Here is a 16,628-nt window from a genome sequence, read left to right as displayed (position 1 = left end):
ATAGAAATTACAATACCTCCCAATTCACTTGTGCACAAGTTGCAGATTTGCATGTCACTTGAGGGGGCTTGCACTGATCTGGTGGCCCAGGGGCTGTAGTAATATCACATTTTTCTGAAAATGGTCCAAACTAGAAAAACAAATGTAACTAGTGTTTTTATTTTTCACCCTTAAACGCCCACTGATTGCACAGAACTGCATATTTAAAGATTCATTAATAAAGTCTTTTCCCTGTGTTTCAAGATTAATTTGGTCATAATTCTGTAAGTATTCACATAAACTAAAAAGACTTAAAAATCATGAGAGTAAAGGTGTGAGAAATTTTAAAGTTTCATTTACTTATACTTTCTTCTGCCCCTTATTTCTTCAGGAACTGGTTTTTGTAAGAAGGGCAGGACATTAGGGAATTAGGTGGGTGGAATAATTCAGAAGAAATATAAGGAGTGAAGAAATTGATACTAACTAAAGGTATGGGAGATGATAGGTGTAAATTATGATTTTAAAATTTTTAATACTTCACGAATCTTTCTTAGGCATTATATTCCATATCAAATTTTACCAACATACTGTTCCATACATTTATATTTATTTTGTACCATAATTTGATTTTTCTGTTCCATGCTAAAAAGCTCACTTTCTCATAATTACTTTTAACATACATTACCTGGAATATAAAACATTTTATTCAGTATTGGCAAATTCCTTCCCTGACACATAGGAGAACAATTACAGAAATTTATAGTCATCAATTTTTTAAAGCTCATTAGCAAAAGAAAAGCCCCAATACACTGGTATTTTCACTTAACAGTGGCACATCATTATAATGATCAGAAGTAAACCTACCTGTTACTGCACTGTATCAGGCAGTTTTGCCAAATGCCCATCTTAAAGAGCTAGGTCAACTTTTTTTTTTTTTTTTTGAGACAAGGTCTGGCTCTGTCACCCAGACTGCAGGAGTGCAGTGGTGCAAACATGGCTCCCTGCACCCTCGACTTCCTGGGCTCAAGCCATCCTTCCACCTCAGCCTCCCAAGTAGCTGGGACTACAGGTGTGCACCACCATGCTGGGTTATTTTCTATTTTTTACAGAGACAGGGTTTTACCATGCTGCCCAGGCTGGTCTCAGACTCCTGGGCACAAGTGGTCCTCCTGTCTGAGGGAGGGCTGCTTGAGCCAAAGTGCTGGGATTACAGGCATGAGCCACTGGGCCCAGCCAACTACAAAAACCTAAGAAACTCAACTTCTCAGAAAATGCTATGAAAACATTCAGTTGTTAACAAAGATTTAATATGAAAATTATTCCAAGTTATTTAAATTATATTTAATTTAGGAAAAAAACATGCCTTAATCACCTATAAAAATGTTAATAAATAGCAGTAGACTTACCAAAGGGTAGGGATTTTAACGTATCAAGTTTCATGAATATTGGTAATAAACCTTAAGAAGGTGAAACCAACTATTCAATGTAACCATTAGGCCCTAAAAACAACAGTATAATACTTTAAAAATAAAAATTTAAAAAGTTTTTCCAAAAGAAAATAGTTTACTCCTTGACCATACTTATTCAGAGTATCAGTGACTTCAGTTAATGTTAAGTCCTTCATTTTTCCTCCAAATCTGATTGCACAGGGAATATACACCATATTGTATCATCATAATGTCATTAAATATCTCAGGCTAATCTTGTGAATGTAACTGTTTTATAACAAAGTAAAAAATTAAGGCTACTATATGTGGCAAAGAGAAACAAATGTAAATGTTTCCTTTTGTTTACAGCACTGATTTTAGCTAGACTTTAAATGAAGGTCATCAACTGTCTTGAAATAACCTCAACCTCTGGCTATAAATCCACAGTATAAATATGATGAATAAAGTTAAACTATATACTAATCAATTATAACAACTAATACAGCTCTTGAAAACCAATCTTATGAGAAAAGTATTATTGGATATGGTGAGAAAATACAGACAAATCTGCACAATCTAACATCTATAAAGGGCAAAATCAAAACTCCAACTTCCTTATAGAAACCATTTCATCTGTGTAATTATAAATGTTAAGGAATCTTGCATTTTATAAACAGAAGATGGACTCACTTTAATTATATCAACTTTAAAATTTATATTAATAAGTTTAAAAAATCTTTCCATAAAACTTTATATAGTTTAAAGCTATACACCAATCTATAAATCTCAGAAAATGAAAAAAAAAAAAAAAAAAAGAAACCTTTTATACTATCACATGTATAAAACAGGAAGTAGACTGTGATTTTGTTTAAGGCAATGCTGGGCTATTTCACAAATCACCACTTCAAATATTTGCACTGCTCAACACTACCGGTTTCTATCATATTCGCAATTAAAAAAAATTCAAATGTTTAAAGTCTTCAGTAAACTCCTTATTCACATTTCCATTATATTTCATGGACTCATAGTAACTATATCCTATTAGAAGCAATGAAAAAAAACAAAAAACAAAAAACAAAACCTGTAGCTATAGGAAACTGCTAGAGAATATGCTTTAATCTCACATGAATACCACCCAAAAATCCTAGATGGCAAATTTACAAAGCAGAGCAAAATGGTGACACAATGTGCCTGCTTTGTGGAAAGTAATCTTGAGATCATCTTGAAAATAAATATTTCATGTAAAAATCAATGAACTATGGCAGATAGTTTTATTAGTAGTTCAAAAATTCTTAATTTAAAACAATAAATTTGAAAACCCATCAATTTTAAAATTCCAAGTATGTTATTATTATTTTTTGAGAAAAGCCTGTTGCCAGGCTGAAGTTCAGTGGCACAATCTCAGCTCACTGCAACCTCCGCCTCCTAGGTTCAAGCGATTCTTGTGCCTCAGCCTCCTGAGTAGCTGGGACTACAGGTGTGGGCACCACCAATCCCAGCTAATTTTTGTATATTTAGTAGAGACGGGGTTTCCCCATGTAGGCCAGGCTGGTCCTGAACTCCCGGCCTGAAGTGATCTGCCAGCCTCGGCCTCCCAAAGTATTGGGATTACAGGAATGAGCTACTGTGCCCAGCCAAAATTCCAAATATAAACGTGTCATTGAAAAGTTTTTTTTCTGTTTGTTATTTATTTGAGACAGAGTCTCACTCTGTTGCCCAGGCTGGATGCAGTCGCATGATCTCAGCTGACTGTAATCTCTGCCTCCCAGGTTCAAGTGATTTTCCTGCCTCAGCCTCCAGAGCAGCTGGGATTATAGGCATGTGCTACTACCCCCAGCTAAGTTTTGCACTTTTTACTAGAGAAGGGGTTTCACCATATTGGTCAGGCTGGTCTCGAACTTCTGACCTCAAGTGACCCACTCGCCTTGGCCTCCCAAAGTGCTGGGATTACAGGCATTTACCACTGTGCCTGGCCAATATGTCATTTAATAGTATAGACTTACAGACTGCTAGTGGCAGTAAATGATTTACAATAATAAGTATATACAAAAGGTCAGGTGCAGAGGCTCATGCCTGTAATCTCACCACTTTGGGAGGCGAAGGTGGGGGAATCACTTGAGCCCAAGAGTTTGAGACCAACCTGAGAAACATAAGGGGACCCCCATCTCTACAAAAAAGTAAAAAATAAGCCTGGTGTGGTGGTGTGCACCTATAGTCCCTGCTACTCAGGAGGCTTGAGACAGGAGGATCGCTTAAGCCTGGGAGGTTGAGGTTGCAGTGAGCCATGATCATACCATTGCATTCCAGCCTGGGTGACAGAGACCCTGTCTCAAAAAAAAAAAGTCTGTCTACCTGTCTATACACACACATACCTACAAAGGTATCTACAAATAAAGAGTACTGTTACACATGTGATAAGGCAACCTAATAAAACATATCAGCCACACAAATAATTCAGTTTAGTTCATGGGGAGCATGGAAAGGGCCACTAAATGATAGAAATTTGAGGTTTAGCACAACTATTTATAAGAACTGAAGTAATGATTCTGGTTCCTCAAGTCCCATAGGGATTTAAAAAAGTTTTTCATGACAAATGTCATTTTTTTGGCCTCCCTTTTTTGAGCAAGGTTAATTCATGTCAACAACAACAAAATAATGATGCAAAGCTTCACCATTCTAGCATGCTGAATGGCTTTTATTTAAAATAAAACTGTAAATAGTGTTATTTATAGTACATTATTTATCAGTACTGTTCTCTGGTAGGCATAAATTTTATCTTAAAATCTGGAATAGCTTTAGAAAAGTCTAAAATGTATATTCTTGGGAATATGGAAAGTAAATATTTACTTAAGGTGATTTTGACAAATTATCACGAACCTGAAAATATAAATTAAGACGTAAATATTAAAGATGTGATCTTAGCGTACTGCAACCTTGTGAGGCTGACAAGATGGCTTCTTACAGAAAGGAATGACTTGTGTAAGAGCTGCCTAAGTATATAAACTTGATATATAAGAAATTTAGGCCAGGCATAGTGGCTCATGCCTGTAATCCCACAACTTTGGGAGGCCGAGGTGGGTGGATCTCTTGAGCCCAGGAGTTTGAGACCAACCTGGGTAACATGACAAAACCCCCTCTCTACTAAAAATATGAAAAAATTATCCAGGTGTGGTGGTGTGCACCTGTGGTCCCAGCTACTTGGGAGGCTGAGGTGGGAGGGTCACCTGAGCCCAGGAGGCAGAGGTTGCAGAGAGCCAAGATCACACCACTGCACTCCACACTGACCCTGTTTCAAAAAACCAAACAGAAATAAATTTAAAAGTAAGTTTACAGATGTAAATACAGAACCCTTTTGGACAACAGGATATGAAATATAGTATAGTTCACCAAAATAATGGGTATGGGAGAACTGTCAGTTTAATTCTATAAAATTTTAATTATAGAATAGTTCAAAGAAATCGTTATTTAGTTGATATAGGAAATTACTGCTTTGTCCTTAGGGAACCTGCTTTATTGCAGAGAGATGAGAGGTGTCATAGCTGAGTGGAAAGAGCTTTGGCTCTGGAGTCTGACAAACTCAGGTTTGCAGCTTACCTCTATCACTTATTAGTTTGTACGACTGTGGACAAAATATTTAGCTTTCCTGAACCCCAGTTTCCTTAGTTGTGAAATGGAGATATTACCCACTTTGTCCACTTTTTGGAGTTATATATTAAATACATACAAAACCAGAATAGTTTAAAGCATAAGTTTTTTCTCACTTGGGCAAAAAATCATAATTAGTTGCCAACTGAAAGTAAATGCTACTTCAGCCTCAAAAAACTTCAATCAGCCTCAAAAAACTCAAAAACCTCAAAAACTTCAATCAGCCTCAAAAAACTTCAGTACTTATGATTTTACTTCTACTCTTAAATTGATTAAGTAAACTCTATTAACACTGCCTAAAAGGTAAACTCTAGCCCAGTTGAAGTCCAAAGTGTCATAAACTGTAAGTGAGATCTAAAAATACTGAGATTTCATAAAAATTAAGTTGTGGAATATACTGACTTCTCTTGTATTTATCAATGTATGCTTATTAAAAAATTGTAAAATTTGGAGTCATATGTTAAAGCTAAATGGCCAAATAATGGATATGATGATATATGTTAAAATGAAACATAATCACCATTGTGATGATAATTCTATCAGTATAGTCTTCTTACCCCCATTTTGTTAGCTGCACGCAGTCTGAAGCTGTATGTCTTTCCAGGAAGAAGGCTGCTCACTGTACATTCTACTTCAGAACCTTGGTAAACTTCTCTAGGTTCATCTTTTTCTATAGGAGACATTTCCACACTGTAACAGGAAATGGGTGATCCACCATCAACCAGAGGGGGTCCTAAAGGTGGAAAGATTGATGCAATTTAACAAGATGAATACTTTCTGTTCTAACTTAATAATAATTTATTACCAAAATGGAAATTACCCCATCGTAACTGTATTTCTTTTGCTTTGGGTCTACCCTGCAATCTGGGAGGGAGGCATGGGCCAGGAGGCACAGCTGGAGTCTGCACAAGTAAAGATTCAGAGACCTGCCAAAACAAAAGCAAAAAGAAAACAAAAATGCCCCAAAACCAAATAATCAGATTGCTTTTGGTAAGGAAACATAACATAAACATAAATATTGCACTGATAATTTGAAATTGTACTTGATTGTCAATGAAAAAGGAATAAAGTTCTGAAAAAAAATCAAAACCCAATTAAATAAAAATTCAAAATTTTCATAGACAAAGACATGTACTGTGCAAGTACTATATACAAAGCAAGTTACTGAAAACGAACTTCAATGAACCCTTCCTTTCCTTTTCCTTCCATAACTAAAGAAAAAAACAACTTCCAACGCAATTTAATGGGCAATATTTTTTATCTTCTCCAAAGGGATCCATAAATCTCCTCTTCTTTTTTTTTTTTTTTAATTAGAAAAAGTATTTATTTCTGCTCCTTTCATTCATCTTATTGTTCAGGAAACAGTCTTACATACATATCTGAAATAATCTACCATCACACACTCTAGTTAAAGGCAAAGCACCACAGGTAAAGCTGATCAGCTGTCCACAGTTCTCAGCTTATGGAATCTTGCTTCTGGATTTTATGTTAATTTCTGAAAATCAGAAATGTCATCTCCAAAAAATGTTAAGGGGGTTGTAAAAAACAATCACTTTATTTGATATTATAGTTGTAGATATGGAGTCTCTTTTCTTTAAGAAATGAAAAACTAAAAAGAAAATGCCACTCAACATTGTTGGTATAGCAATAGGTCAGCAGGAAAAAAAAAATACTGTGATAAACTTGTCTCTTTAATACCAAGAAGAAATTCTAATGCAAGCTTCAATACGCTTCCTGTTTTTTCACTAGATATTTCTTTTACTGCTGCTCTTCATTCTTTTCCACATGTCATACTGGAGGATTGGTACAGCCTTTAAAACTTCATTGACAGGAGCAAATCCAGTATCCATTGATTTCTTCTCAAAGGCACTCTAACCCATCAGATAGCCTGGCAGTTTCATTCTCATGAATACTCTAGCCATGAAAAAACTCAGTAGGACACAGACGAATCCAATGAACAGAAGAAGAAATCTATTAAGTTTTGGGATATTTGGTGCATTCGATCGGTCCAGGATTATGAAACATAAACCTCCCATTGTAAATAGGAAGCTGGATGCAAGTCCTTCCATAATATATTGTCCATTTACTCTGTAGGCCAAGAAAGCTACTGGCCTCTGATGCCCATGTTCATCAGTCATAGAGCCAACACTTGGAGGTTCAACAATAACATCATAAATTATTCCTCCGGTAATGAGGAAGTAAGACACCACCACCAGAGCATACACAGTCATGGCCGACGGCATGTGCAACCAGGGCGGCTTCTTCAGCTTCAGGTTGGGACATTCGAGCACTAAGAACGGGACACGGTACGAGGTCTCCATGTTGGTGGCAGCAAGAGCCGTTCTCGGCCTCAAGCCCCACATGCCACCCGGAAACAGGCCCGCCCTCCCTAACAACTGCCCATAAATCTCTTCTAAGGAGGGATGTTTTAATATACTGTATAAGCTGATTGATTGATTGATTTTTAGAGGTGGGGTCTTGGTATGTTGCCCAGGCTGGAGTGCAGTGGCTAGTCACAGGTATGATTACAGCCTCAAATTCTTGAGCTCAAGCAATCCTCCCACATCCAGAGTAGCTGAGACTATACACATTCATCACTGCACCAGGCTTAACTTATACATTAAAAAATTATCTTTCCTTCATCCTTTCCACCTAAAAATAATTCTGAAATCAGGTAAGCTTTTCCAGGCATTTGACATCTTTCTAGGTATTTGATATTGCTTTTAGTTTCTATGCTATATTTATATTTTTAAAAGCCTTTATTTTCAAAGACACTCTGTTAAAAACAATGCCACACTGGGCCGGGCGCGGTGGCTCACGCCTGTAATCCCAACACTTTGGGAGGCTGAGGTGGGTGAATCACAGGGTCAGAAGATTGAGACCATCCTGGCTAAAATGGTGAAACCCAGTCTCTACTAAAAATACAAAAAAATAGCTGGGCGTGGTGGCGGGCTCCTGTAGTCCCAGCTATTCAGGAGGCTGAGGCAGGAGAATGGCGTGAACCCAAGAGGCAGAGCTTGCAGTGAGCCGAGATCGTGCCACTGCACTCCAGCCTGGGCGACAGAGCCAGACTCCGTCTCAAAAACAAACAAAACAACAACAACAAAAAAAACAAAACAATGACACAAACTCAGTGCCATATTCCTTACGTGCAACATATTAAGGTTCGTATTTAACATTCTTTTTAAACACAAAATATTTGGTCATCTTTTTATTAGAAAGCTATCCTACACAAAAATGCTGTAAAATGCTATAGTAGAACAGGATTTTGTGCATGTGTATGTGTGGCTGCTTTTCTTAAATCCAGGGAGATTTTCTTACTGGATAAAATGAAGCAATTGGAGGACAAGCCAGCTGGGCAGGACTCACACTCAGTTTCACATTAGTTTCATTTTCAACAAAATGCCTATATTTCATTTTTAAAAAAGAATACTTTCATTGCATTAAATTCCATTTTGAAAAAAAACAAAACAAAACAAAAACAGCCATTATGAATGATCCAAGAAAGCATTCTTGGTTTAATTCATTTAAAAAAAAAAAATCACTTGGCCAGGTATGGTGGCTTATGCCTGTAATCCCAGCACTGTGGGAGGCCGAGGCCAGTGGATCACGAGATCAGGAGTTCAAGGCTAGCCTGGCCAACATGGTAAAACCACGTCTCTACTAAAAATACAACAGTTAGCCAGGCGTGGTGGTGGGCACCTGTAGTCCCAGCTACTCGGGAGGCTGAAGCAGGAGAATTCTTGAACCCAGGAGGCAGAGGCTGCAGTGAGCCCCGATCGTGCCACTGCACTCCAGCCTGGGCGACAGAGTGAGACTCCATTTCAAAAAAAAAAAATCACTCTTATTAATAAACATATGTCCCTAGAACATTATGTCTTTATATCAATGGTACACTTTAAGTTCATTTTGATTACTGAGTCTCTAATAAAAAAATAATGGCCAACTTTTTTGGAATGAGTAAATATTAGAAAGTAGATTTAAATAGTAGATACTATTTTATGATGTGTCCTCACACACATAATTTATGGAGCAGTAAATCAGTCTATAATTATTTTATTTCTATTTCTGCTTAGTATGGTTATTAAGCATCATTCTCAAATTTATCTTTATAAAATTTTCTCCAATGTTTTCATGTATTTGTTTTTCCAAAGCTGAATACCAACCAGACAACAGACATACACTGAATACTTACTGTGAGCTAAGTACGACATTAGAATATTTTGGTCACTATTAAATTAATCAAACAGGTTATAGAAGTTACTTTGCTCCATTTGTGGGTATGTTTCAATATTTGAAGTGGCACCTGGTGATCCTACCCCATTTAGCCAAACCTAACACCACCACAAAAGAATCTACATATAAGTATTACCGCACTCTGTCCTCCATCACTGATGCAGTAAACTCGTAAACGATAGAAACAGCCTGGATTCAGTCGATCACAAAGATGTTCCCTGGTAGCGCCACTGTATATCATTTCCCATTTGTTTCCTGTAAGGTGAGGAATTGTGTTCAATCAGATACTAGGTAATGTTTAACGTTTTGGTATCATGGACACATCAGGTATCCTAGCTTCACAAAGTAAGTATTTATGTAATTTGTCAGAAACAATTTAGGCTTGTTTCGGTTTCCTGGAAATGATCTAATTTTCTTTATATGTGCAACTTCCTAGACAAGTCTGCATGGCTTCATTGAAGTGAAATATCTCTGTAATTCTGTACAGACTTTGGCCTAGATTGATAATTTACTTTTAATTAAGCATTTTAAATGTGTTTACTGGTCCAGTAATAACGTTATAGCACACAAAGAGTACAAAAAACCAGTATCAGAGGAAGTCTAGTCCTAATTAAAAGACATCCTTTTTTTTTTTGGCAGGAAATAGGTCATTTCATAGAAATAAACACTGCTAAATGTGCGATTCAAGAATAAAGTTCACTAGTCATAAAACTTACTACTAAAACTAGTATGATGTGAGTTAAATTTTAGAAGTTAATCCTTCTCTATCTGTATATAAATCTAACTGAATAAATTAACCTTCAGAAGATTCATAGTATCTAAAGACTTGGTCTAGGTGTATAGAGGCTGAGTAATGTAAACAAATGAGAACAAAAAGAACATGTAAATGCAATGATACAGGTGTACAGCACTCTTACATTTGATTCACTGTACTTCTGGAAATCACAATTTAAAGTGGACCGTAACAGGCAAAATCCTAACTGCTAGAAACAAAGAAAAAAAAATCCAGGACAGCCCAAAGTGAAGTAAACATCTTTTTACAGTGCCTTATGAAAAGCAGGAAGAAAGAAAAGATATAACATAAAATGTAAAGCCATAAAGAATAGAAAGAGACTGGCTGGAATAAATCTATCAGTGTTTAATATCCATTCATACCGTTAGAACCTTCTGCCATCTCCACCACATATTTATTGATGGCTGCTCCGCCATTGTCTTTTGGTGGATCTATCCAAAGAAGCAAAGTAGTATTAAGCAAAGTACAAAACAACATAAAAATGATTAAAAAACCTAATAAACAGAATACCAAACTAGGTTTAAAAAAAAAAAAATCACCTGCAATGACTTAATACCAGTACCCAATTACTCCATGCTGTTGTCATCTGCTTTCACTTAATTTACCATATTTAAAATAGGGCTCTCTATAACAATTTTTAATGGCTGCATGATACTCCACTTGATTTATTTTTATTTTTTTTTTTTAGATGGAGTCTCGCTCTGTCACCCAGGCTGCAATGCAATGGTACGATCTTGACTCACTGCAACCTCTGCTTCCTGGGTTCAAGTGATTTTCCTTCCTCAGCCTCCTGAGTAGCTGGGACTACAGGCATGTGCTGCCATGCCCAGCTAATTTTTATATTTTTAGTAGAGACGGGGTTTCACCATGTTGGCCAGGCTGGTCTCAAACTCCTGACCTCAGGTGATCTGCCTGCCTTGGCCTCCAAAAGTGTTGGGATTACAGGTGTGAGCCACCATGCCCAGCCTCCATTTACTTTAGATGTTAAGGTTGTTTGAAATTTTTGAATATTATAAATATCACTGAAGCATTTTTACTGGTCTGAATTTTTCAGGCAAGGGTCAAGTTTATGGGATCTTTGTTTTTCCATTAGGGATGTAGGTAGGTGGTCGATAAATGTTTGTTTTCAATGAATGGTTTTCATTTCTCATGAGAGCCAGATGACCCAGGTGACTTTAGCTGCAAGTTCAGTAATCTTTCATTTCACACAGTGCTACCCCTGCTCATTATCTTACAGTGGATCGCAAGTTGCTCTTTATAATATCTTAACCTACCATGTATGAGTATAAGGTTTTCCACAAAAAATATACCCAATGAATGACTCTCACATTTCTTTTTGGACTGTCTTGAGATAACAAATTTACTCAAATATCTTTAAAATTATCTTCATATTCAAATTATTTTAATCAAACACAAAAGTGATAATGTATAAACATGCACAATATCTTACCCCAAGTTATTTTAAAACTGTGTGAATGTATCTTTCCTTTCACTGAAGGCTTTACAGGTATGCCTGGTTTATCAGGGCAAGTAGTAAATTCTACTACTTCACTTGGATTACTTTTACCTTCTGAGTTGTAAGCAATAACCTGTGATGAGAACACAAAGACATAAAATAATGCATTTGATACCTAATGATACTGGCTTAATGAACAAAGTGATAGGAGACAAACAGCTTCAACCAAATGATAAAATACATTTTTTTAGCTTGGAATGGTTTGTTCTTTGAGAACTGCTTGACTCCAATAGATACTTGGCATGTATGAAGAGTATGAAACTGTACTTCCCTTTTTAGAGTCCGTCCTGGGAATACAAGTGTAAAACCTAACATTTTGATACTAAATAAGAATCAAAGGAACAAGCTATAATCTGGTGATTCTTGATGGGCTTTAGGCTTGCTTTGTTTCTTCTTTTAATATTCTTCGTGGGTTTAGAAAGAGGTCCATACATTCTTTGAATCTCCTTTCTTCAAAACGTGAAGTTTAATCCCCCTTCCCTTGTGTGCATGTTATACTTAATCACTCACTCTAACAAACAGAATACAGCAGAAATGACAGTGTGTGTAACTTCCCTATGGAAAAATTCATGTGGTAAGGAACTGAGATTCCTGGAGACAACCATGTGAGTGAACTTGAAAGCAGACTCCAGTCCCAGGAGAGCCTTGAGATGACTGCAATCCCAGTTGACATCCTGATTACAACCTCATAGAGACCCTGCATTAGAATTACCAGTTAAGCTGGTTCTCAATTCCTGACCCACAGAAACTATAAGTTTGTTTTCTCAAGCTGCTAAATTTTGGGATAATTTTTTATAAAGCAATAGAGAAATATAATTCCAATCTAGGTATTATTCTATTATAGACATTTAACTATACCTGTATTGTTACATTTTCTCCTCTCCTGAACTTAAAGATCCTCAAGTCCAATACCAAACCATGATTTTTTCTTCTCTAAACCTGCCCCTCTTTTTCTCTCCCCACAGTAAAAAGCTCTACCTGTCTACCTAGTTGCTCAAGTCAAAAGTGTTAGAGACAAACCGCCCCAAAAAAGCTTTGTGCTACTTTGTACTGCTGACACTCCCCATAAACCTCTCCATGCTGCCCACCCCTCCCCCTTATGCTCTGCAACTCTTCTCTGTGAGGCCCACCTTTCCCTCTGAGCCCCTTTACATTTCTAAGCCCTTATCTAGGTGCCACTGAAACTAGGCCGCATAAAACTTAGAAACTAGGCCTCATAAAAAAGAACTTAAAAAAATTAACACCAGGTGGCTCTGGATAGGGTCCCACCCTGCCTCAATAGGGTCCCACCCTGATAGGGTCCCACCCTGCCAATTCCGGGAAACAACCTCATGGGGTCCCACCCTGCCAATTCCGGGGGTCCCACCCTGCCTCGAAGTTCCCGGAATCAACAACTCCAGGAAAAAACCTCATAAGGTCCTGCTCTAACCAATTAGAACAAGACACCTTGCTCAGGCCATAGACAGACCCAATTACCACGCGCCTAAAGCTTTGTTTGAATTTCGCGCCCTAAGCTGTGTTTGAACTTGTGTTTGCCTATATAAACAGCCTGTAACAAGCAGTCAGGGTCCCAGGGCCAACTTAGAGCTTGGGACCCTAGCGCGCTAGTAATAAATAACTCTGCTGTGAATCTCGTGTCGGTGATCCTTCGCGGCGACCCCTGCCCAGGAAGGAATCGACAACATTTGGTGCGTTGGCCGGGAAGTGGGGTCGTCCGAGGACCCCCGACCCATCCGGCGGAGACCCATCTGGCCCGGGCCACGGACTGCTGACTGAACGGACCTACCAGGTACTTTCGTTTTGTTCTGTCTTGCCGGCTAACTCTGAACTCTGGGGAGTACTCCTTCTGAATTAAGTGGGGAAGGGGGACAGACGTGTCCGGCACCTTCCCACTTACGCCCCGGGGGACGCCCTGGCGGTAGTCTGGGAGAAGGCTGACGACTCAGTCAGCCTCTTCAAATCTGTAGGCAGGCCGCCCCTGCCGTCTGAATATTTTGTAATCTTGTGGCGCCACTCTCTGGCCACGCGGCTTCTCCTTACTTGTCTGGTCTTTGTTTTTGTTACTTTCGTTTTGTCCTTGTTATACGTGGACGAAATAAGACAGACGTTGACGACTCCTTTGTCTCTGACCCTGACTCACTTCCCTGACGTTCGGGCTCGAGCCCACAACCTCTCCATAGAAGTCCGTAAAGGATGATGGCGAAAATTCTGCTCGTCCGAGTGGCCTACCCTCCATGTTGGGTGGCCCCGGGACGGAACATTTGACCTCCCAATTATCTTACAGGTTAAAGCAACAGTGATGGATCCTGGGCCACATGGACACCCAGACCAGGTGGCCTACATAATTACTTGGGAGGATCTGGTCCGAAACCCTCCCTCTTGGGTGAAACCCTTCCTCCATTCCCCTTCCCCATCCCAATCTACCCTCCTTGCCTTAGAAGCCCCAAAGAATCGGAATCCGGACCCGCATAAGCCAGTCCTCCCAGATGAACCCCAGAGGGACCTCCTCCTTCTTGATCCCCTGCCTCCTCCACCTCAAAACCCCCTTCTGGGACCTCCACCTTACGCTTCACCCTTGCCCCCTGTCTTGTCCCCAGCTCTTTCCTCTACCGCCTCGGCCCCTACCCTTTCTCCAACTTCTCCCTCGGCCCCTCCCTCCACCCCGTCTCCTTCTCCAGCCCCGCCCAAACTCACCCCTCGGACGCCGCCGCCGACACCTCCTCGTCTCTGCTTGCGGCGGACTGAGGACCCAGAAGGCCCTTCCACTTAGCAATCCTCCCTTTTTCCCCTCCGTACTGTCAATCGCACGGTCCAGTACTGGCCCTTACCTCTACAACTGGAAAACCCATAACCCTTCCTTTTCCCAAGACCCCCAGGCCCTAACCTCGTTAATAAAATCCATTCTCCTCACTCACCAGCCCACTTGGGATGATTGCCAGCAACTCTTGCAGGTCCTCCTAAACACTGAAGAAAGGCAGCAAGTCCTCCTGGAGGCCCGGAAAAATGTGCCAGGACCAGGAGGCCTCCCAACCCAACTTCCCAATAAAATAGACGAGGGATTTCCCCTCACCCGCCCAGACTGGGACTATGAAACGGCACCAGGTAGGGAGAGTCTCCAAATCTATCGCCAGGCTCTGTTGGCAGGTCTCAAAGGGGCAGGAAAGCGCCCCACAAATTTGGCCAAGGTAAGGACCATAACTCAGGAAAGGGATGAAAGCCCGGCAGCCTTCATGGAAAGGCTTCTGGAAGGGTTCCAAATATATACCCCATTAGACCCAGAGGCCCTAGAACATAAGGCTACCGTAGCTATGGCATTCATAGACCAAGCTGCATTAAATATCAAAGGAAAACTCCAAAGACTAGATGGAATCCAAACCTATAGATTACAGGAATTGGTTAAGGAGGCAGAAAAAGTGTATAATAAGAGAGAAACCCCTGAGGAAAGGGAAGCCAGGTTAGCGAAGGAACAGATAGAGCGAGAGGATCGTAAGAACCGAGTGAAGGATAAGCATTTAACAAAAATCCTGGCGGCAGTTGTGAGAGAGAAAGGACCAGGGAGAGAGGGAGAGAAGCGGAGGCGGCCGGCTGGCCCCCGTGTCTTCGCATCATGGCAGCCACCGCTATGCTGGTCAAGGACTCTGCTAAGTTAACGCTTGGGCAGCCACTAACTGTTATTACCCCACATGCTCTAGAGGCCATAGTGCGGCAGCCCCTGGACCGGTGGATAACCAACGCACGCCTAACCCACTACCAGGCCCTCCTACTGGGCACGGACCGCGTCCAGTTTGGCCCTCCGGTCACCCTAAACCCTGCTACGCTGCTGCCGGTACCAGAAGACCAACCAAGCCCACACGATTGTCGGCAAGTACTGGCTGAGACCCATGGAACACGGGAAGACCTTAAAGACCAAGAACTCCCAGACGCGGATCACACCTGGTACACAGACGGCAGCAGTTACCTTGACTCAGGTACCCGGAGGGCGGGAGCAGCGGTAGTAGATGGCCACAACACCATTTGGGCACAATCACTACCTCCTGGCACGTCTGCACAGAAGGCTTAGTTAATAGCACTAACCAAGGCCCTAGAGCTGTCCAAGGGAAAGAAAGCTAACATTTATACTGATAGCCGGTATGCCTTTGCAACGGCTCATACTCATGGAAATATCTATGAAAGAAGAGGTCTCCTAACCTCAGAAGGAAAGGAAATCAAGAACAAAGTTAAAATAATTGCCTTATTAAAAGCCCTTTTTCTTCCTCAAGAAGTGGCTATAATTCACTGCCCCGGGCATCAGAAAGGACAGGATCCAGTCGCAGTAGGACGAAACCAGCCACATAACTATTGAACATACTTATACCCCAGAAGACCAGGAAAAAGCAAAAGCCATAGGGGCTATAAAGAACAAAGACACTAAAAACTAGGAAAAAGGAGGAAAAATAGTCCTTCCCCAAAAGGAGGCCCTGGCAATGATCCAGCAGATACATGCCTGGACACACTTGAGTAATCAAAAGCTAAAATTACTGACTGAAAAAACTGACTTTCTAATCCCAAAGGCAAGTACCCTCGTAGAACAAGTGACATCTGCCTGTAAGGTCTGTCAGCAGGTAAACGCTGGGGCTACCCGAGTGCCGAAAGGAAACGAACTCGTGGTAACCGCCCAGGAGTCTATTAGGAAACAGACTTCACTGAAGTAAAACCTCACTATGCTGGATATAAGTACTTACTGGTGTTTGTAGATACCTTTTCAGGATGGGTAAAAGCCTACCCCACCCGGCAAGAAACGGCACACAAAGTAGCCAAGAAAATTTTAGAAGAAATCTTTCCTAGATTCGGACTTCCCAAGGTAATTAGGTCAGATAACGGGCCGGCCTTCGTTTCTCAGGTAAGTCAGGGGCTCGCCAGGATATTGGGAATTAATTGGAAATTACATTGTGCCTATAGACCCCAGAGCTCAGGACAGGTAAAAAGAATAAATAGAACAATAAAAGAGACCCTTACTAAATTGACCTTAGAGACTGGTTTAAAAGACTGGAGA

The 16,628-nt window shown here is 40.2% G+C and overlaps 1 protein-coding gene and 1 pseudogene across 5 annotated transcripts in view; both read right to left on the bottom strand.

Annotated features, from left to right (window-relative positions):
• FNDC3A (fibronectin type III domain containing 3A) overlaps positions 1–16,628 on the bottom strand; it is a 226,171-nt gene that overhangs the window by 13,157 nt on the left and 196,386 nt on the right. For all 4 annotated transcript variants that reach the window (XM_015121055.3, XM_028837170.2, XM_077974364.1 and 1 more), the window contains 6 exons: positions 11,531–11,669; positions 10,443–10,511; positions 9,424–9,542; positions 5,872–5,977; positions 5,609–5,784; positions 17–130 (listed from right to left, as the gene is read on the bottom strand). In XM_015121055.3, the coding sequence (XP_014976541.1) occupies positions 17–130; positions 5,609–5,784; positions 5,872–5,977; positions 9,424–9,542; positions 10,443–10,511; positions 11,531–11,669 (723 nt within the window). The remainder of the gene's footprint in view (positions 1–16; positions 131–5,608; positions 5,785–5,871; positions 5,978–9,423; positions 9,543–10,442; positions 10,512–11,530; positions 11,670–16,628) is intronic.
• Positions 6,345–7,387, bottom strand: LOC100429260 (oligosaccharyltransferase complex subunit OSTC pseudogene; annotated as a pseudogene). The gene has a single exon (XR_001440780.3). The product of XR_001440780.3 is annotated as an oligosaccharyltransferase complex subunit OSTC pseudogene (transcript).

The sequence above is a fragment of the Macaca mulatta genome, chromosome 17 (genome assembly GCF_049350105.2).
Source record: "Macaca mulatta isolate MMU2019108-1 chromosome 17, T2T-MMU8v2.0, whole genome shotgun sequence".
NCBI classification, from domain to species: domain Eukaryota; kingdom Metazoa; phylum Chordata; class Mammalia; order Primates; family Cercopithecidae; genus Macaca; species Macaca mulatta.
This window is presented reverse-complemented; position numbering and strand designations above follow the sequence as displayed.